Consider the following 23,710-nt stretch of genomic DNA (forward strand, 5'->3'; position numbering starts at 1 on the left):
ACGAACCTGGCAACACTCCCCGTCCCTCTCTCCCCTTAGTGTTTGTATGTGTGTGTGAGAGAGAGAGAGAGAGAGATTTAATTTAACTGATATTATTAAATATCGCGCAATGGACTGATATAATAACAGACTACTTTTTAACACTTAATTAATTGACTTTAAACTTTGACGCCCTTTTTCTCAAAAACATAGTTTTGAAACAGTCAAGACATCAAGGGGTGCATCTCACTCAATCTTTGGAGTACAAAGATAATTTTGATATCACCAGAAAGATTAAATTCTCCTCTTTCCAACAGTGTATTCAACTCAAAATGGTTTGAGGGGTCAATGTGACTGGAAATGATAGAGCAGGTCACATATTAAGCTGGTATCTTTATTGCAGACCCCATTTTGCTACGGCCATGCACAGAATTCATAGTTTGCAATGTGCACAGCTTCCACCTCAAGAAAACTGTTTCATTAACACTAGAGATCAATCTGACTTTTACAAAATTACTTCAATGCAGAGCACCACATTCCCTCCTCCTCCACCATCTCCTGTGATGACTTTCAAAGGCTTGTTCCCAATAAAAGATAGTTGGCTGACAGATTAATCAGAGGTTGATTTGCCTGCTCTGGGCGTTGTCAGTGCCTGGGCATGTCTCAGATCAGTGGGTAAGTGATAAATGGCAATGGTTGATATTACTGGGGTTGGAATTTCTGCAGCTGTTTCACGACTGCTTAAAAGAGAGTGAGATTACTAGTCTTGATGCAAGAATCGGAACCACACTGAGAGGGTTTCACATATTTAAAATCCTCCTTGTGGGTTGTGAGTTTCTGGCTGTGTTCAGCATCCCCTCCCAAATAATTTTTTTTACTGAATCACTTTGTCAAAAATTCTGTGCAAACAGTGATTTGGCCATGGATTTCAGCAATGGTTCTGAAACTGGGGTCCAGTGAGTCCTTGCAGAAGCCCTGCATTTAAAGACAGACACGAAGCCCAGTGTTGCACGTCAGTGTCATGTGATACCTTGCAGCTCTCTGATCTCCTCGGAGCCCTGGCTGTAGTTCCTCCTCTCGGAGTCCAGCGTGCTCTGAATCAGCAGGAGCTCCTTCTCCAGCTGGGCCTTCTCTCCATCTGCTGCACGGCTCTTTTCCTGCAGCTCGCGGTTCAGACTCTCCAATTGGCTCATCGACTTGGCCATCTCTGTGTGGCTCTTCCTCAGCCGCGCCGCTGTGTCCGACTCCGCCCGCAGCAAGTCATTGGCCTCCTCCAGCTGTCAATTAAGGGAGAGGGGGCATTGGGGAAAATGACGTTCAGTGCGTTTTCCTGCTGGGCCACGACAGCATTGAACAATGTTTGCTGTTCTATTTTTACTTATCAATACACAATGAAAGTCTGATGGCAAGAATGAAGCAGAATAATATTCATGTGCTTCTAATCTTTCCTTTTAGGCAGCGATTTTTTGCCTAATAGGCAAACACAACGGCATCAAAACTATACTGGGACTGAAAAGTAAGACATGTTCACATAAGCAAGAGTTTATGTGAGGTTATCATGTGTTTTAATTTGTGTAACAAAAACTTTGTTTTACCTTAGAGCAATATCTAAAAATGACTGCAAGCATACCACTTTTTGAGTTCATTAACATTCAGCCACCTCTAACACCACTCCCCAGCTGCCTAGGGTATGGTATTACGAGCTTTTCATAAAAATAAAAATCACATACGCACACAAGTAGAGCAGTGTTTCCCCATAGATCTATTTGGCAAGCCTGCCTGGTAAATTTAGTAAATTTAATTTTTAAAATTTGGATTCACTTAGGATGCTGTGTTGCATGAAGCCGGTGGTTTTCACCAATGTAGTTTTCAAATAATCAAGATTTAATGCTGCCAAGCACCGAAACTTGTTAGTGAACTACAATGACCATAATTCATTGCACCTATGGCACAGCACATCTGTGCTTCTTTGAGTGGTATTTTGTCTGTGCCGACACACACTGAATGAAGAGCTGAAATGTAGCCTCAATACTGTGCTTGCTAAATGAAATGTCAATAAGAAGCTGTCAATAATCCCTCCGCCTGACGCTGCCGAAGTAAACTGACAACCTGTAGGAAACACTGTAGTGTTACAAATAAAATGGCAGCTGGGGGGAAAAGGCTGACTGAGTTATAAATCGCTTCAAGAACGTGACAGGTTGGCCTCATTTGGAGATGGTTTTCTTGCCCTTTCATTCTGCTATCCTGCACTCACGTGTCCTCTAAGCACAATACAATACGCCTTGCATGCACTATGCTTCACCGTTAAACTTTCCTACCCTGAGCCAAAATAATGCATTAAGACAGAACTCAATTACCAACCCCAACCCCACATTCCAACAGATATTCCAAGTGAAGTGTGGTAAGATAGTCATTAAATCTCCATTAATCAGAATTCATACGGTGTATGCATGTGTGTGTGCCTGTGCACTGCATACCTGATTCTGCAGCTGGACAATCTTGTCGTTTGAGGCCTGAGAGTTTTGGCTGATCTTCCTCATATCCTCAAGCTGCTCCTTCAAAGTTGACACTAGAAATAATCAGACGGGAAATGTATTAGATAGGGCCTCATTTTAGGTCCTCTTTGTCACACCCAAACAACACCATTTCATAAAAATTCCACCTAAAATGTAAAATCTAAAATCCCTTATGTTGTTTCTGTTTTGTATGCAAATGTCTGTGCACAACATATCCAATCTCACACTCTAACAGCTTAATGCTCATCAATCCACTTAGTGCTGTCCTCTGTTGCAAGTCAATGGGTAGGTCAGTGAGGGCATATGCATGGTTTAACAGTTACAGCCAGAACTGTAGTTAGCAGTGAGCAAGATGGAAGGTCATGCCAGGCTACCAAGTAATCCATTTGTCTAGATCAAATGATTCTGAGAGCAAGCGGGGGTTAGCATGCAACAAAACTACCCCATCACTCTCCAATTATACTTAAATTGCAAAGTGTTTGAATCACATGTCATCACCACCATACTCACCCTCATTCTCCAAATTGCGTCTCTTCTCTGCCTCCTGGTCAGCTTTTCTTTGGTACTCCGTGGATCTGTGCTGCATCATGATCTTGTCCTTCTCCAGCAAAGACATGCTGGCCTCTACACTCTTCCTCATGTTTGCCTGTAGCGTGGAGCAACACAGCAGCCATAATGTGACAGGAGCAAACTAATCTCTAAATCCAGCCAATGTTTTAAAATGTTAATCAATTTGAGCACATTAAATGTTACCAAAACATGTGTGCTGCAAGTGTAACGCAAGTTACATTCTATGCAGCTAAGTATAATAAGCAGAATACACCTTCAGGGCTTAAAGCAAAAAAACATTCTGAGCCTATGGTGCTACATTGTGATAGAAAGTAGCTTGCTGTTCATTGGATAAAAAAAAAAAACTTGCTCGCATTCCATTGGTAAATGTAAAATATTGCTTTGCTTCGCTGAATATGATTGGATAAAACGCATCAAAAACAAAATCCCACATGGAGTGATTTTTTTTATTTTTTTTTTGTCGAAAATAGTTTGTGAATCTAAAACGTGCCAGAAATCCGGAGGTCTTTAAGCCCTGCATCTTTAATTCATAATTTGTCAATAAAATGTAAGTGCAGAGGAAAAAGATGTAACCTCTTCGTCCAATTCTTTCATGATCTTGTCAATCTTGGTGCTTGAGGTCCTGGGGAGAACAGAGTTGGAAAAAAATACTTTTATATACTGAACATTTCTTGCAGTAACAAGTTCAAGGTGAATAAAAAAGGCCATGTACATTTCTGCATGTAATTAGACCAAAGCATTTAGTACCATGTCATTACTTGGACTGAATAAGTAGCTGACCTGCATTTCTGCTCCATTTCATCCTTCAGCTGCATCTCGCTGTGGAGCTGCTCCTCCAACTGGTAGATCCTTTTCTGCAGGTTCTCCAGCTGAATACAAACACACACAATTGAAAAAGAGCCTTATATTGAGAAAACACAGACAGCTACGTTAAAGAAAAAAGAAATTCACAAGATTAGATTGGTGTAGAAAAGTGGTGCATAATCTAAATGTGTAAGACTTTTGTTTGCTTTTTAAATCGTAGTCTTTCTACTCACATGGCTCTTGTCCTCCTTGGTGGAGCTGCTGCGTTTGTCACTGGTCTTTGTGGAGGAGCAGCGCAGTAGCCTGGAGACAGAACACAAGTGCTTTATCACAGGTATCTAAACACAACAATTAAATAGAAACTCCTCACTGCGGAAACTAACAAGTTCCACCACATCTCAAATGTAACAGAACAAATATAAGGCAAACGGCAGTGTTAGTATAGGCCTATTTGAGGAGTTTTGTTCCAAATTTAAATGTCCATGATTAAAAAAACAACAACAGATGTTTACTTTGACAAACTGACATGAAAATAATGCACATTATGGGTTGCTACTGAAGTCAGGAGTCATCTTTGCTTACAAAATAGTTATGTATTTGAAGATTAATTCATCTGAGTTTTGAAATATTGACTGACTGATATATAATGCTATAGATATATGGCACTCTGTAAAGAAATCCTCCATTTCTACATTATGTTCATTGCTGTTAACCTCCATAACCACTATGATCACAGCATTGAGATGACAATCCAGATTGGTGTGGTATATGGAATCATACTGATGATACTGTAAGTGAATACTGAACACAGTGTGTTGACAATAGCTGAGTATGGCAGACTTACTGGTGATTGCTGTAGTAGGTGAAGCCTACAAAGGGGAGCTGGTTACCCACAAAGGCCTTTGGTATGGGAAAGGTCTCCTCCTCTCCCCGATCCTCCTCAATGTCATCAAAGTTACTGGTGTCAATGTCACTGCTCAGCTCAGGGACTACCGGGGCAGCCGCTAAACATGGCACAAGCAGATAAAAGATTAATGAAGACACAAGAATAGTAGGGCTGCAACAATTCGTCAAGTGCAATCTATCGCTATGTAAATTTGTCAGTTTTGCATATTCATAATCAATGTGTCGTTTTGTTTTGACAAATCTCTAACCCCAGGCCCTCAAATAATGGGAATACTGGAAACTCAATAATATGGTGCTTTGTTCAAAATTGCAACTGAACACCACTGCAGTAACGACGGTGCACAAACAGCTGATCAGAAAAAATCCCTCATATGCTGTGTGATGTACACTGAAATCTAACATAAATGTAGCTACTGTAAGCCTTAACGTGGTATCTGGACCCAAGCAGTATGCTGAAATGCAGTAACATATTCCACATGAAACTCTATGTTAAACTTGAAATGTTCAACTGCAAACTTTTTTATTATAAGTTAGTAATTTAAATTAATTGATTTGTCTTCAGCAGATTAATAAATGACATAATAATCATTAGTTGCAGGACTAAAGGATAACAAAAAGTTTATTGCTAAATCACATGTGCAAGAAGCACATGTACAATACATTCTCCCTACATAGACTGTAAAGGTCTGTTGCATACACACAAATACAAATAAACTGAGTGAAAATGTTGGTCATAGTTGGAATGTCCATTGAGCCCAGTTATAGCTAACAGCCGCTTCATCCCATGTTGCCTTTGGCCAAAGAAAGGGAGATAAAATTGCTCCCAACATATAATACATCACATACGTAATCTTGCACAGTCAGATATTTAGATTTTTCTCTTCCACCCAATTATTTTCAATAAATTACACTAGATTTTAAATAAACTAGATTTTGAGGTAGATTACCTGGGAGGAAGATAAGAGACTTAGAAACTGCAAAGATCAGTGTTTCAGTCAGTTGCTCTGTAATCTGCAAGGGTTACACAGAGTTTTCTGGATCACGGATCTCTTTTGAAACCCCTCTTTGAAACAAGGGAAACCAGCCAGCTAGCAGAGCTGGACAGCCAGTGGAATGGCAGAGGTGGCCAACACCAAAGTGCTGACTGCAGCCTAGTAAAGTATTTAATATAAACCCACTAAAGAACTGACCACAGCCACTGGATTTACCCTTCGATTTCTAATCTCACTCTGCTCCAGTGTTAACCCCAACGCATTAATATTTGCAGTGGAGTACTTCCCCATTCTTGGCCTCAAATGCACTCGGCTGCCAATTATTACTCTTACCAGGAATCACGTTTAGTCTTGTAAAGGATATTGAATGAATGGCTCTTTTTCAAGAATTTCCTGCAACTGTCTGTAGTAGGTCAAATGGAAAACATGATGTTTGGCCATTTGCAGCACCAGTGAAGCAAACTCTGCCAAGTGAAAAGGGAGGTGTTAAAAGGTAAAAATTTAACAGCAAAGATGTTCTTACTTTCTCTGATGTTCTCCCATGCCCACTGGTCATTCTTGAAGAACGGATGCCTCTTGATCTCATCCACACCATTCCGGCCAAGTCGAACCTCCCTGTGTGGGAGAGGGAGAGGGAGAGAGTGTATATATAGTTTAGTCATAAATAACATCAGCAATTCTGTGTATGGCTTTGATAATACATGCTCATCGACATAAAGTTCTTTTATAAATATCTCAATGTGGAGTGGCATATTCGCTACGGTATTTCTCAATCATATTTCTACCATGACTGCCTCCACAGAGAGACATTTGTGCCAGACAGCAATCAGTGCCAGAACAAGGAGAGGCTCTTAAGATAAGGACCCACTTCATGATCCAGTGCTCTTTCTGCCACTATCTAACCTGTCAGTCAGGAAAGCACAGATGAGATTCTTGGCGTCCTTGGAGATGTCGCTGTCGTCAGGGAAGGTCAGGGCGTTCTTGTGGTTCATGATTTTGCTGTACGTCCCCACCAGCGAGTCTGCATAGAAAGGAGTGTCGCCTGTACGCAACGCAAGACAAACAAGAGCCATGAGTTACTGCTATGTCCACAGTAACTGCCCATAAGAAAACAATTGTAGACAAACCCAGGGAAACATACGCACTCAACATAAACACAACTATAAACTATACAAGAGAGCAGAGGTCAAATGGCCACTATGAAACACAGGACTGTATAAGTACCATTTTGGAGCAACAACATTATACAACCATTCTTTATGATTGAATGTATACAACCAAAAAGTGCAAAATCTGAAAAGCATTTTGGGATATTATAAAAGGGAAAATTGATCCAGGGTTTTTGTTATGAACATGATTCATGTGAAGATAAACACTGTATTTTTAATAGATATGGCACAATGGACCTAACCCAGTTGGCTGTTGCAGGAAAACCTTCAATCATAAAACTCACCAACAAGCATTTCATACAGGAAGACTCCCACCGACCACCAGTCACACTCTCTGCCATAATATCCGTCTCCTCCTTGGGATTTTAGTACCTCAGGCGAAATGTAGTCTGGAGTTCCCACTGCTGTGTCACATCGTACCATTCCATCCTGAAGGGGGAAAAACCACAGAATTAACTCCCAGTTTCAATACTGTCATAATTAATTCCTTAAAAAAATGCACGTTCATGGGTGGAATACAGTCTAAGATATGTTTCACACACATCAGCAAAACCATTTGAGTTTTTATCCTTTAAATAGGTATAATCTATGCGGTGTGAGAACATTCATTATGTTGAGAGACACCGGAGACCGAATGTGATACCTTGTTCATTTTCATACAGGTCCCAAAGTCTGCCAGCTTCAAGTGGCCTGCTTTGTCTAGCAACATGTTATCAGGCTTCACGTCCCTGAGGAGACAAAAAACAGTGACATACTCTTAATACATCAAGTCTAAACATATCACAAGGAAACTGAGGCACAAAGCCCATGTAAAACCTTCAAATGTGAGTCTCACTACAGTAATGCCAATGCTAGCTAAAAGCAGGACTCATAAGTAAGAGGCAGAAGTAAGAACGGCCTCACTTAGGGATTAGAACAGGAAAACAGTAATCTCCCATTATAAATGAATGGGAGTTGAATGCCTCAAAAAACTGAAAAATCACGTCTGTACACGACTGCAGCAGAATCCAAAAGTCCACAAACACCAAGGAGATGGAGAGAAGGCAGAAGCATAGTTTTTTACCTGTGGATGAAGCCCATGGAGTGGATCCCGTCCAGTGCCAGCACCACCTCGGCTGTGTAAAAGCGGGCCCACTTCTCTGGGACATCGTAGTTGCTCATCAAGTTAACCAAATCCCCTCCGGGCATGTATTCCATCACCATGTAGAGGTAGCGGTCATCCTGGAATGCGAAAAAGAGCTGCAGGAGGGAAAAGAGGGAAAAGTAATTTGATTAGCTTTTAAAAATACCATTCAAAAGTAAACAAAAGCTTTTTTTTTTTGCCAAACCGCTACAAACGACTGTCAGTACTATCACTGTGGTCCACAGCCAACGTCTGAGACCTGCTGATAATGCTGTCAGAAACTTTAAAGATCTCAACTATATCATACCTGCACTACCCAGCCGCTGTTAGCAAAAGCCATGATGTCCCTCTCCTCCCAAAAGAAAGCAGAGTCCGACCTCTTGATCATCTCAAACTTGCTCAACAGCTTCATGGCGTACACCTTCCTTGTGGCTTTGTGTCTTACCTGGGAAAGGGTAAGGAGTGAGAATCTAGTTAGACTTATGAAAATCCTTCTGAAAAACATGAAACAGTGCTTTTGTGAAAAACAGGAACACATTAATTTTATTTAATATTGTGTTGTACTCTAAACTAAAATAAAGACAAAAGAAACTAAAAATTTTCATTATGCTACTTATACAAATAATGCTACAAATATAAATACTACTAATACCAAAACTACTACCACTACCATTATCACGAATACTACCATTAATACTAATACCACTGCACAGATAGATACTGTGGCCATAAGTGTTATTCAAGACAAAATGAACCAAGATATAACGACAACCTTACCAATTGCACCTCTCCAAATGCTCCCCTCCCAATAACTTTAACCACCTCATAGTCCTCTGCTTTCATACGCAGATCCCGTATTTTACTAATGGTATCCTTATCTGGAAAAAAGATGCAAAGATGGATAGATTAATACAAAATAGGAGCTAGGTAGGGAATTGTGCTCAGCTCAAGCTCATTGCATTGATCTCATGAGAAGTCTTATCCTTAACTATGAGCAAACTGTTATATTGTCTAAGAAAATCAATATGGGAGCTCAGCTCATTGCTATCGTGTTTCTTAAATTTAACCAAATTTGGATGTTATGCATTGCCCTGATACGGCTGAGGTGATTTATGCAATCAAGAGCCTCCAGTCTGTTGGACAGGACAGAAGAGGAAAACCTCCCTTGGCCTGTGCACAGCTCAGAGACGCTGCTTAGGGAGAGTTTGTTGCTTACTGAGAGTGGCCTTTCCCTGATGTAACAATGCTGGCTTCCCTAGGGGAGATAGTATTCACTGTTCAGCCAAATTTGGTCATAGTTGAACTAGGGGGATAATTTTCAATTCACATGGGTCACAACTGGCACGGGAATGCATGGAAAAGGGGGGGTGCAGGGGCATCCAAGTTCAATTGATCTAAAAATAAAAGCCAAGGCCTGGGCTATTAGAATAAGAACATTTGAAAGTGAGTCATTTCCACTTAGAGCAGAGGTTCCAGAGACCATGATCCCTGCTTGAAAAATCCCACCACAATGGGCCAGATTATTAAGACATTTTTAGAAATGGTAAAACTTGGATCTTATTTCAAGGCTTCAAGAAAATTTGTGAGGGGGAATTAATCCAATAGACACACAGGCTTGCATAGAGGAATCAGCTGATGTGATCAGGGTGCAATGCAGAATGCATGGAGTAAAGCATTCAGAGTGCAGAGCCCTTCAGGCAATGCATGCCATTGGCGACCAGTCTCTCACAAGACAGCTAGTCCATTAGTCCATGTCCATAAATGAATTCCCAACACTTGGCTGCTGAACACAAAAAGTACTGTACCAAAACTAATTGAAGAAATGCCTAATGACAGCATTCGCCTGAGGCTTTAAAGTAGCTTGGACTAAGATTCAAATATGAAACACACAATTTTACAGTTTTCCTAGAACTGTTGACGTGGTTTGAAAGGTAAGACCAAAAAAAGACACTCCATGGACATAACTGATCTCTTAGCACAAATTTAATAAAATAAATGTTGTCATTTGCAGGAATGCAAATGCAAAGATTGGGCACTTTTACCAAGGTAGGTCCATTTAGGTAAAATAATAGATTTAGCCTCACTAGCAGCCTTGGCTTGACATTTTATGGTTTGCCTAAAACTTCTAAAAACCTCCTCAGAGTTCTGCTTCGTTTTCACTGTAAAACGCTGCTGCGCTTCTGCCTTAGCTACGGTGGTTCCTGAGTCTGAGGGCACTGCGAAAAAGGGAAGCCATGATGATAGGCATCATGTGGGTCACCAGCCATTTATGAAAGCCCCTTTGTTGGGGACACTAAGCAGCAGACACAATTGTGCCCGGGCCTGCATAGAGGCAGTGACCCAAAAACAGCCTTCTTTTCTGAGCCTAGGCTTATACCCATATGTAGTGGGGGTCTGCAAATACAAATGGTGGAGGTGAAAGACATGGACGGATCAACACTAAAGGAGGACATAAGGGGAAAAGCATTATGTGGACTACTTACATCTATTCAAAAAGTTGTCAATGCTCTTGTTTTTCCTCAGGGCAGGGAAGTCAAGGTCGTACACCAACGCATCCAAGCCATCCTGAGGGGAAAAGAGAAAGGTTTAACAAGGAGGCAAGCAATAAAGCTGCAGTCAGTCAGTACTACTCCCCGTACTACTTAACATCACAGACAACATCTAAAAAGCAACCAAGTCCTTTCAAGCTCTTGGTCTCTGTGCGGACGTCTCTACTCCAAGCCATCTTGCAAAGCTAGAAGTGGACTATTCTCAGCCTGGATTGCATTACTAATGTCTAGGGGGGTTTCAGCTTATCACAACAAATGGTCAGACTTCATTGCCTCTGTAAACATTAGCAGTTTGTTAAACTGATTAATAACTGATCCACTGAAGGATTTCAAAGGGCATTTGTTTGTTAAATCCATCTTCAAACCAAGCCTTGTATGTACTGTTTGTCATAGGAAGCAAATTCATATAAAACATGAACATGTTTCTAATAAAAACAACAGAAGACACAAATTGCTTTCTGATGACCGAGGCAATAGGGTGGTGCCTCATAATAACCTTAGAGTGAGATCAATTGTACAGCTATAGAATGCACTGCTGCAAGACTAACTGAGGCTGCACAAGCTACGCCCACCACACCAGTTCCTGACCCCCTCTGGTATCCCTTTCAAGATAATTTGTGGAGCATTTTCTTGGATTACTGCAGAGGGTGATGGCATCATGAAGTCTAGCAAAAAGAGGGGAAACGTTTTTACACATGACTGCACATTTCACATTATGTGACAGCCACCACAATTGGAAATGCCAGAATACAACAGAGAATGGATGGGGGATCCACCAGCTGTAAACATAAGGGCTAGTTTGCCTCAGGCTATGCAGGAGCAGAAGTGCCACCGGCAGGATTTAATCTAATCTTCCTTAATCCAGGATGGCTGACACAAGGCGGGCACACAAACACTTGGACCACATAACATGGTGCATTCCCTCTAGCTGGTGTGGGCGAACAGTATGAGTGAGATGTTGAAACTGAACATCTTCTGTGACACTTTACCACAGGTCATCTATACACTGTCATATAGGCTACACTGTCACTCCACAAAAGTCATCAGAGATTAATATTACAGCTGAGCTGCTTATAAAAACATAAAAGGAAATAACTTTAATTCATTTGTATCTCGACATACGATACATTACCTCTGTAAACACACATTATCATAACATGAATCCTGTAATTCCTGGATCGTGATTGATTGTATGTAAGATAATGAGACATTTTCATTTTGCATCTCTGAGCAAAACAATGATGACACATGGTGAATCAGCAGCTCAGACAAGTCGAGGAATCCTCTTAAGTAACTCTGCTGCTCCTGCTGAACAGTGGAGGTCAGGGCTACCCCCCTCCACCCCCCCCTCTAGGAGACATAAAACGAGCAAACGCCTCAGGGATGGGCGGAAGGAGGGAGGAAAGGCAGGAGGGAGGGAGAAAGGAAGAATGGGAGGAGAATAAAGGCGGGCAGGAAGGAGGAAAGCAACCTCGACATTCACAGGACCAGAATGAGGAAAAAAGGAGAGAGTAGGCTGATATCAACAGACATGGATGGACTGAGTAGATCCATCAATTTCTCACCATAAAAAGCTAATATACCAAACTCGTCATACACCCAACTCTCTAACAGACGGAAGGAGGGCAGGAGGATTTATACAACACAGAGTATGGGCTGGGAGAGGAAAATGGGGCCTTGTTGGACATACAGTAACTAGGCAGCCTGCACTGTGGAAAAAAAAGCCGAAGAACCGAGTCCTTCAGGACCCTAATCACACAGCTCTGCGCTCAGCAATGCACGTTTGCATAACTTCCTGCCACAGAGAACTCTGGACAGCCGCAGTAACATTCCTTAACAGGACTGTACACGTCAGAGAGCTATTTTAAGTATGTGGCCAAACAAGTTCTCAACAAAAAGTGAAGGAAGAGAGAAAAAAAATCCATCCCAAGTACAAAGTCACATAGTGAGCCTTATTTTCAATCAGCACTCGTGCTTAACATTATTACGGAAAGGAGGAGGGAGTGGAGGACTGGTGCATGTGGGGCTGGTTTGTCCAATGGGAGAACAAATGAAGGAAACAACAAAGAAAAACCTGAAGACAGCCATGCTAAGAATCTTCTACAACTAAGCCCCAGAGTGACAAAAGCACAGGGTGAATAACAGGTGAAAATCACGCTGTAGTATGACAACAACAATAAAGAATTTGACTACAAAATGTCAATAGCCTAACTAGACATAAGGCAAATGTTTACTTGTGAGAATGTGCCTAAGTGAGACACAGTATTGTGGGCCTGTGAGTAGCGTCACTTTCCAAGTTTGAATCTCAGCATTCACCATCTCTGAGCAGTGGTGCCTCTATCTGCTTTCCTACAGGAGAGAGGAACTGTATGGAGGCATTGGGGGAAAAATGTATACAGGGGTAGACACGTGTGCCTGAATGCCACACACTGATATGCACATACTTATCAGTGTATCAGTAAACTTATCCATATAAAGTGGCATTTGTTTGTAAACACTGTCCTAACACAAAAGCAATGTAAGCAAGTTCAAAATATAATGTGAAACATAACAGGTGAGTGATTTCTGATGGTCAGGGGTGGTGGTCAGTTGCTGCGGTTACATGAGCCATATTTTTTCATTCTGAATGAAAAGATTCCCCCGCAAGTGTTCACATGAGTGTTAAATAACAGGATTGCATGGTGTGCGTTTACATACTCCACAGTATGTAATCAGAATAAAAGTTTCTGACATGTGCAAAATACAGCACTCTACCATGGGCTTACGTTTTTAAAAGATGGACCTGCGACGAGCACTTGGCACCATTATGGATTTATTGCTGTTTTTTCTGATGAAACAACAGTTTTATCAGAACATACGACTCCAAAAGTGTCAGAAAAAGACGTTTAGTTTTACACGCAATGTTTGGGTCCACTTGTAATTTTCACCAGCGTATGCCGAAACTAGCCCGGGTCGGCGGAGTCAGCACTTGATATAAAAACGGGCTACGCCGCCTACGTCAAGGCGTTAATAACAAGCGCAGCCATTCAAATTTTCCCTGAAAAAAAGTCAACGCCACTTGCGTCAAAGGGGTTGCGAAAGGGTATAGATATTCCAACCAAAGACAGTGATCGGAATGAGCGTTTACATGACAAAACTTTATCCATCGAAGGGATTATGAAAGGGTTATACCACCCCTCTCAAACTGAATGAAATATCATTCGGAATGGGCCAGTTTATTCTGATTTAGGTGCTTATATTCTGATTGGGCTACTATTCTATTACTACTGAAATAAAAGGCTCCATGTAAACGCAGCTGCTGATCTAACATCATCTGTCTCCTGCTTTAGCAATCTGACCACTCTTGTAAGCCGCTGGGCCAGGTGGAGCAGCCCCCAGCACCAACAGGACCCGGCCCAAAAACAGCTCCAATGGGCTTGTGATAACCAGAAAAAGACTGCTGATCCAGGATCAATGAAAAAGCCCTTTATGGGTTAGTCATTCACTGATTTCCAGAGGTGAAACTGTTCCTAGATAAGCACTTCTACAGCACTCCTTCTAGCTTTGGCATTTCCGAAGGCTCAGGCGTTTCTTGCTGCTTTCCAGTCAAAGAGAAGGGAAAGGGCATCAATGATCAATGTGCAGAACAAAATGGGAAAAAATAATTGCTACAGTAGTGGAGCTAAATAGCAATAACAGACCAAGGCTTTGAATTCCCGATACATGTGGATCTAGCCTTTAGCCACTGAGAAATCCTAATGCACTGTAAGGCTAGCCCAGAATCAATTGGGCATGAGCACTTGACAACACAAATCAAATTCAAACAGATAGTGAGATTGTGGGCTGTTTCAACAGAAATAGTTGCCAGATATTCAATGCTCAATATTCCAACATTCAACCCAATTAAAAATAGGGCTAAACCATGCGCAAAATCAGTCACTGCACAGTACAGCTAGCAAAGGGTGGTAGCAGGCCCACAGGCTATATTTCATTTAAAACGGTGGAACTTCAACAAATCATATGTGGCAGTCTTGGGAAAATGGCTGGGAAAACAAACCGGAGCTTGCAGGGCTCCTCGTTATCCTATTTCTGCTGATGCTGCTCCAGGCAGAGGGTGACACATCTCTGGGATTACTGAATAATAACATAAAAAACATTTTCATCATCTCCCCATTAATGAAATGCGGCAATTTTTGAGAGTGTATAGTTATACAAAACACACAAGCCAGTGGTTGACATTACACATGGCAATTATTTCTTTAAGCTTTAGGGGAGAGAAATCCACACACAAGCTCTTTTTCCAGACATTTAAGTTGGAGTTAAAATTTCCATGGGCGACTCAGCCACATCTTCCCTCGCTGCATGCCAGCGCAAGGCATGCCGACTGGCCTAAGTCGAGCTCTACTTCTCACTTCCCTTTCTGCCACCTCTTGAGGACAATATGCTTTCCACATGTGAGCAATTGTGCAGACAGCCATTCAGTTCACCATGCAAATAAAGGCAGTGCCATTGCTGGCCGTGCCCATGTAAACACAATTGTGATCACATAGACCAATGAAGCCATTCAAAGCATGAAATGCCACATTGCTTCCTCATCCCTAACTAGGTTTTAGCATAGGTTTCTGGGACAGGTCTTGAGATAGAAATAGATATCTAAGGGTTTATCTCCATCTGCTCTGGGATATAGCAATTTGGGCAACTTTGTAACTCTCCCAGCCCGAGTTTTCGCTAAAGTTCTTTGGACACAACACTTGGCCCAAAGTCCTATATTGCACACTCCTGCAGTACATAATATCTACTGACAGGAAATCCCACTTACCTAGAAAGACTGCATATCTAACAACCCTACTGGATAAATGGCAGTGACAGTGAACCCAGGCATGGCAAAACAGGGGCATTCCATTTCCTTATGAGGCCCCAGTGAGAGAGAATCACTGTCACAAAAGCTTTCATGTCAAAATATAATTGAGTTATTCCAACAGAGGAGCGCTCACGTGTTTCTACTGACTGAGCCCTGGATTCTCAAGCAAAACTCCACTGTGCCTGCCTGCGTTGGCCAGTACTTCTGACCTCACGCCAACAAATAACCAACTTATTAAACATTGACCTGGGATCTCAACTCGCTTTCGACCATCTCCACTGACCGGGGGGGTGCAGATACCTCTGTAAGTGCGACAAACTACCTGGGATTTTAGAAGATAAAAAAAGCAGGAGGCTGTGAAGTTCAATGGGTAGGCTAAATCAAAGGAAGAAGCTTTCCATTTATTAACAGACTGGATCATTTTCGTCTGCATTCCTGCACATGATCAGTCAGTTGAGGGAATGCAGAGCTACAAATAGCTCGGTCAATTGTTGTTCCCATAGCTGAATAGCTGAGGAGAGCAGTTTACAACTGACAGCCCTGAACCATTCTGACAATAGGGGACGGATGCAATGCTGACTATAACCTTTACAACAAATCCATACTTTTTTCAAACTCAAGGAAATGTAGCCCAATTCATCATTAAAGAATGAATGAGAAGATCTGTCATCATCTCACTTAACATTGTGCCATAGAAAATGAATAGCCCACATAAAAAGCAAGGTCGAATGATTGTGTTTGACTCAGCCTAGTCTTCAGGTTATACGTTAGGTAATAAAACTACAAGCTGTACACTGTACAAATTTTATGCATATTCTCTTGACTTATTTAGCTATGATAGTCACAATCACAGTCCTTTGACATATAGATCTACATGCCATGTGTAGATGCCAAGGAATGCACATGTCAGCATTACAAACATCTCCTTGTGTGAGAATGGTGCAGATCTGTCTATTAATGAGTCTAGAAGCCATACAGCCTATAGCTGCGTTATCAGGGCAGGCAACACCTTACAGGTGGAGTTTGTCCATTAAAGGCAAAGGTCACTGGAACGAGAGCAGGCACCCTACATAGGCAAGGCAAGGATTGAGTGTACTCTGGCTGTTGCTCAAGTTTGGCCTTACCAGATTTATTATGCAAGGCAATTATGACTCTGCATGCCCCTAGAATGGTTCATCAAACCATTCTGAGTGCTCTCTAGAGAGAAATTATAAAAGGAACCGTTTCAGGTACTAGTAACTGTATCTGTGATCTGTCATTTGATGCAGCATTGCACAAAAAAGAGCAGTCTAATTTGTTCATGGTACTCATTGTTTTTTGACCTAGTGTGGCTGTATATGATTGGCTCCTTTGAACGCCCAAAGTCAGAGTAAAGTATTGCACTGATTTTTGTTGAGCAGTTGTGTCAAAGGGTGCGAGTACCTGAGAGTCGAGCAGACTTGCTTGAAATGGAAACCATGTAATGTTTTGATGGTGACAATGCAACTAAAATAAGAGTTGAGCGAATAACCAAGTTAACTTCAGCCAAGAAAAGGAGACATCTCACAAATTGTATTCTACAGCTTGTTTGCCTGCCAGCCAACTAACTTTAGTTGTAATGACATGATTTGTAACAAGCCTCTCATCCAATTCATTCAATACTGATATTGCCGTGCAAATAAATCTAGCCTAATTTATTTTCAGTGGCCAATATTGGCAACATCTCATGCACTTAATGAAGGAACAGTTTCTGTATTGGTAAATTAATAACTCAAAATTCAAAAGCATTTACAGACAACCAAATACGCTTGTCAGGGTAACCAGATTTTGGGTTTTTGTATCCCACTGGACTACCACATAAATTGTACCATCTGTAATGTTGGTGATTTAGTAATGTCATCTTAATTAACTCTTATTGTAAGTCACTTCAGAATAAGAACGTCAGCTAAATGCCTAGTCAATCACTGTCTGAAATCTGGTTTACTAGCCTAGTTGTTTCCTGTAATTAGCCTTATTACAGATTTAGAGTCCAAATAACAGATGAAAGAGGGATCAAAACGTAGTGAGGCTAATGCACCCCAAGTGTCAAAGCAAGAACAAAGACTAGGCTATGCCAGGAAGCTTTTATACATCTCAAACAAGGGCAGAGCCCATACCCAACAAGTTCAAACATATCAACTCAGCAATTCCACTTCACCAATTGGTAACTGACTCTACTATAAAATGACCCAGTGCAAAAAACACTAGCAATTTACTACTTGGCTAGTAATCCATTTCCACTATGCTACCATTTCAGAGAATCCACCAAAACTCAAGGATGTTGAAGCCAGGTGTATCATTTGAAAGAAGCAATTCTATGTGAGCAATTGAACGTCTACAGAAAAAACAACATACATGGACAATACTCAGCCCCTTAATGTCAGAGAGCTTTCCCGTCACAATGCCAGGAATTCTGCCTGTTCAGAATGGCTCTTAGGAGCCTGCCTGAAGCACAATGATGGGGGGCAGGCAGCCCATCCCAGATAAGGCCCTCTTCTCTCCAGCAGAAATTATTTAGGTGAAGATAAGGATGGCAGGGTTAGAATACAGTGCTTGACAGGCCACCCCTGAGCTGAGTGGGACGGTGCAGGCCAAATGTCACCATCACACAACACAGGCCTGACTTCTATGGGAAAAAATACAACCACCACCACACCAGTGCTATACTGCAGCCAGAAGGCAATACCAGCTCAAGACTCAGGTACAGAAACACAGCCAGTAAAAGGCTTGCATTGTGCATTTTGATGGAACCTATTACTCATAGCCAAGCATGTTGGCTGCTTTATGAGTTAAATGTCCTGATTCAAGGCCTTCAGAAACATGAGTCTTCAGTCCACATAATTTTGGTTTATGGGTAGAGAGCAGAGCCCACACCCAGCTACCTCAGAGCTGCCTGCCTGGTCTCAACTCTCTCTCCAGACGCGCAGAATGGCTTAGGGACACACAGGGGACTCCAGGCCAGTCAAAGACAAGAGGTTATTTGATTAGCATGGAATTTTATTAAGCTGTGGGTGGAGTTGCATGGTGGCGGAGAGTGCCTCAGCAAAAGGCCTCCATTCATTGATCAGAGGGAGATTGCAGAGAGGGGAAAAAAGAGGAACAACACCCTTGTGTGTGTGGCTGCGGGCAGGAACAGTCCCCACAGCTTTTTGCCATTAAAAATGCAGAGTGTGTGCACTTTTAGGTGAGTTTAATTGCCTTTCTCTACAGCAGGATGGGAGGTCACAGAGAGACTAAGCAACTTCTCTTTTTAAGAGCCAGCTATATCTACAGCAGCCTACACAGAAATACTCCAAGGTGGGTGTGTGGGTGGGGTTAAAGGAAAGCCTCCTCCCAAAAACACAGACTGAATCCCTAATGTTCCCTTCCTCAGAAAGCCACTGTGTCTTATGCTCTGAGAATTTAATCATACTTTCTATAATCATACAATCAGGATACTCTGATGGTGAATTAGTGGCCATAATCAAACAGTGTGACCTTATATGGAGAACACCTGATTGCATTACAATGGAACTACTGTGTAACCAACACAGACACACACCTACAAGTCCTTCCTTGCCAGTTAAAGTAGTGAACCTGGACTCCTCTGACTAAGACAAAACTCATACAATTCAAGACATACCTGCAAACACAAAATGTAGGTGCCAAGGGCAATCCCAGAAGCTTCAGGCCAGAATTTACCACATAGCCTAATTACCCACATGTGAGGTTTTGGCTTGATCAAACTATACAGCATCTGAGCAAAAAGGCTCCCATGAGTCACTAATAGCTAAATCGCTGTGAAAATATTCAGTCATTGTCACCCAAGCTGAAATACTCCAAATATCAACACACACTTGACACAACAACATCCCCTTGGCATTCACTTGACAGTGAGTCAGTTACTGGGATTGCCTTGTGTAATAAAACCTATGAAGGTGTTGCTCTGGGGTTTAGCACGTGGCACCAGCCGCCTTCTTCCCCAGACAGAGGAGTCACTTCATGAGTTGTCGCCCAGAGACAGGAAGCAGCCAGGGCAGACTCCAGCCAACAGGTGTACTGATGCAGCTGGAGGCCTGCAGGTTAGAACAAGCTTGCCGGCAGTGGTAAGCAGGCAGCGTATCACTTCAAATACAGCTCAGATAAGAAAATCTAGACAAAACAGCACACCACCAAGTCTATAACCCTCAATTTCATAACGAACTAAAAGGAGCACTAGTAACATCATAGACCTATATCAGGTTTAGTGGTTGGTAGCTCAAATCCAATTCCAGTTGATCAGATGCTGTCACACACCACCATCATCTCAACTGGTGCAAACCAAAGATAATCTGACCAGTGTCTCTCTTTGTAGAGAATAGAAACACTGTTGCCATCTTTCACTCTCTCAGTGTTACTGCCTCTTCATTTGTGTTAGTGTCCCCCTGTGTAACCATTCAATATCACAAGTTATGAAGGCTGGGGTTTCCATCTCCGTGGAAAATAAACATCAACCGTACTCCTAGCAATTACAGTCTCATTATTTTTGCTGCGAATAAGCTCATGTTTGACCAGAGGAAACAGCACAGGCTCAAACTGCTGATTGCTTCGTCTTTCGTAAATCCTTGAGATATGTACGAGCACAAAAGGTGTCTGCACTTGCTTCGGTGTACAAGACTAACTGGCCTGTCGGCATCAATATTAGCACTTTTCTTCAGTGACAATGAGCCAACTTCTCAGTCTCGGAATGAATTTCTGCTCCAAGGAGTAGTCTGAGCCCAATGGCTGACTGGCTAGCGACTTAGCCAGCTAGCAAGCTACAAACTTACCAGTAGACAATCCGTGTTTATTTCTGACTTGGGGTCCTTCAACATGGCATCGATTTTTTCAAACCGAGCCTCCAAACTTTCTCCAGCTGACATTTTTGCTGTTAAACTGAGTTCCGCTGTTGAGTTATGAACAAAAAACAGCTCACCGACGAGCTACAAGGCTACCGCTAGCTTAGCAGCCAGCGGTAGCTCGCTAGCCAAATGTTCCTTTCTTCGTGTGAACTTTAAACTGCACTTCAAAGAAAAGACGTGTTTCTTCTCGGGTTCTCACAAACAACGAAGCGTTTGAAGTTGCGTTGAATATACAAAAGCCACATTTTCAAAAATTAAAGATGTTCTTTTCCAGTATGAGTGGCAAACAACTTCAGTTAGCAAAAGATAAATGCGGCAACAGATTAGTCAGCCTCCACAGGATGCCGCAGAGGATAAGGGTTTAAAAATGTTGGTGCATCCAAACAAAAGGCAACTAAAACTTAAATATAACGTCTATTTGCAAAGCACCATATGGCAATGTTAGTCCAGGCCCGTGTCCATATCTGTGCCAGGCCCTTGCAAAAAGACAAACGAGTCTGACAGCTGCAAAGTAGAAGTGGTGGAAAAAAACTTCTGCTTCTTCCAAATTTCGATCAGTTTAAAACACGGTCTTGTTAAAACGTTGAGCGGCAGTCCTTCCGCTGCATGCCGTGCATTGTCATTCACTGTCGAGCGTTACACATCCAGACGGATTTTTTTCCAGATTACATACATAAAAATCAGATTTTAATCTATGTTATTTTTCGAAAAAAAAAAAAAAAAAACAGACGATGCCCAATTTTCTCCCACAGCCTGACCAACATGTCCGCCTTCCTGTTCAAACACCCCGGAGAAGCAACTTCGAAATGTCAAGCACTGCGCATGCGCCACCACCGAGGCGCATTCAAGGAGTTTACTAATGTGATGGCAACATGTTGCTGCTCCTCATTTACCGTTTAGGCTATATAAGGTTATTAAGGTTTCAATTAATTAGTTCCGCTGTTGGGGGGAGTGATAAAAGTTAAAAAAAAAAAAAAAAAACAAGTAGGCCTCTGTTATTATTCTATTCTATTATATCCCATTCAGTTCTATTCTTTCAGTGATGCAAATCATTCAGATGTTTGTAATGTATGCCTTTAGTTCTGGCCTATGCTTTTATCTGGATCTATTCTATTATATTATATTCTGTTTTGTAGGGATGTAGGTATTCAGATGTAGATGAATGTTTTCTATTCTTGCCTATAATAATATTATATGTAATGGAATAATTGCAGCACTTCTTTGAAATATCCCCCATTCCCCCAACGAAAAAGAACTAGCTATCATAAACCTATAATACATTTTGCAAGGATACTGTAGGAATATCACAGCAAAACAATAGGCTAATACAGGACTGTTATAGGCTAGTGATGTGAGATATAGCGAGATTTAAAAATACATAGGCTACGATAAAATCATGTATAGCCCACTCACTACTGAGCACAGAAATCCGGGAATACTATAGGGATAGTGATTTTCTGTTAGGGTTGGTCATTTTAATCACCTTTACTGGTGTATGCTGAGATTAAAAAGTTAATGTTCACACACTGTATTTTTCTCCTTAAACTCTGACCCACTTTTCTTTCTCAATTAAATAGACATTAAGAGCTAAAATAATCTCTAAGCAGCTTTTTGATTCTCCCTTAACTGTTTATGTTCCTCTTGTGATTATACATAATTGCCCTGCAAATGTAACCAAACGATTAACAGCTTGAAAATACGTTGAAATTCACGTTTATTGGCTATCACCTTGGAGAATGGGTTCAGCTTCAGGTCTTGTACTTGGCTGAGGATATAAACTAGATAATCCTTTTTTTGTTTGTTTGTTTGTTTTGCAAATGCTGTAGATTATTTATCAGAAATGCTTTCTACCCATTGTAAGGATGCCCAGTCTCAAACACGGATGCTCCCCCCGCCCTCCTCCCGCCTGATGACTAGACTCGGAGTTCCCAAACTTTTTCATGTCAAGGACTCCAAAACAGATGTGCATCAGACCACAAGCCCCACTTGATGAGATTTTGTCCTTGTCACAAAATCATAACACCGTATGCTGAGACTTGCCATGTCTAACAGCGAACGGATAGTCAAAATTTATCAGAATTGCAGAATATCTTACGCTACTGGGGGTAGAGACTGAAATGGAATCTAATTTTCATCATTTTTTTTTTTTTTTTTTAAATCAGAAATAGACCTATAGATTCACCTATATATAATAAGTCTCCAAACAAGAAGGGAGGGTTCCTGGAGAGTTAATTCAGATGCAATGAACGCTGGGAATATTAATAAGATAACCATGTTTCCAGTGCTTGGTTAGATGTTCTTTCAATTCATGTTTTTAAGTCACAAGTCATGGATTTATGTTTATAAGTTATAAAGCTGATAACTAGCAATTGTGTAAGTTGAAATTGCCAAACACAATTTTAGACATTGGGTTAATACGAATATGAAACTTTATTGTCCACAATGTGGAAATTATTATATTTTAACTATTATATTTTTTTCAGGAACCTCTCTGCTTCTGGATCTATTCTGCATTTCTCCCAACAGAGGGCGCTGTTCTCAAGCTTTTAAACGGAGAACCCAAGACTCCTGCTCAGAAACCTGAACAAGGCATAGAGGTCTATCATTTTTTAAGACAGTATTCAGATTTTAATATTTTCAAAACACAGTGACTATTTAGGGAAGAGCGGGCCAAGTTGTCACATGGGTAAGTTGTCTCAGTGGCTTTATTTCTGAAAAAAGTATTTTAGAGCCAAAAGTCCAATTAGCCTACACAAATGTTTGCTTTCTTAATAAGAGTTTATGTTGATTACAACAGTCTAAGTCAATACACTCTAACATAGAAACAATTTTGATACCTGAAAGTAAATAATCTTATCTTATACAGGAATCAAAATAATTATACATTGTGACACATAAAAGCAAGGGTGAGCTATAACCTGATAATACATCTGAATGGTTTAGTCAGGCCATGTACTCAGGGAAGGGACCTTTGTCAGGAATGACTGGTGGGGCAAGTTGTCACATTGATTCTGGGGCATGTTGTCATAATTATCAAAATCTTTTTTTTGTTGTTGTTAGAAATAGCTTTATATTAATTATTTTCTGAATAAACATGTCTCAGAATTTGTGTTAGTCTGAGCATCCCAGTATGGGTGAGGGAGGGGTTATTTTACCTAGTGTGTGGTTTTCGATGTCTGAGATGAAGTATGTCGTTTCCAATACAGGAGAATGTTTTTCATGTTATTATAGTATATACTTCAGAGGAAATGGAATTGAGTGCAGAAAACACAGTATACGTCTATGTGACAACATGCCCCGTGATGTGTGACAACATGTCCTGACGTGGGGTAAGTTGTCACGTGGTATTTCATCAGTTATAACTTGTGTTTTCTGGTCCAATACC

At 41.3% G+C, this 23,710-nt stretch overlaps 1 protein-coding gene across 1 annotated transcript; it reads right to left on the reverse strand.

Annotated features, from left to right (window-relative positions):
* Window positions 1-1,009: 1,009 nt before the first annotated feature.
* On the reverse strand, window positions 1,010-21,005 carry LOC139666327 (rho-associated protein kinase 1-like; the record flags this gene model as incomplete). Its single annotated transcript, XM_071545509.1, has 16 exons — window positions 20,254-21,005; window positions 10,543-10,624; window positions 8,832-8,937; window positions 8,367-8,499; window positions 8,000-8,175; window positions 7,580-7,664; window positions 7,221-7,365; window positions 6,671-6,809; window positions 6,291-6,382; window positions 4,714-4,873; window positions 4,103-4,172; window positions 3,846-3,934; window positions 3,639-3,687; window positions 3,006-3,141; window positions 2,457-2,548; window positions 1,010-1,256 (listed from the first exon to the last, which is right to left on the reverse strand). Coding segments are annotated over exons 1-16 (1,894 nt in total), but the record flags the coding sequence as incomplete, so codon positions are not given.
* Window positions 21,006-23,710: the final 2,705 nt, after the last annotated feature.

The sequence above is a fragment of the Centroberyx affinis genome, unplaced genomic scaffold, assembly GCF_046629955.1.
Source record: "Centroberyx affinis isolate AG114_WGS23_722 - 3 ecotype Tasmania unplaced genomic scaffold, CSIRO-AGI_Caff_v1 ptg004934l_1, whole genome shotgun sequence".
Lineage (NCBI taxonomy): Eukaryota > Metazoa > Chordata > Actinopteri > Beryciformes > Berycidae > Centroberyx > Centroberyx affinis.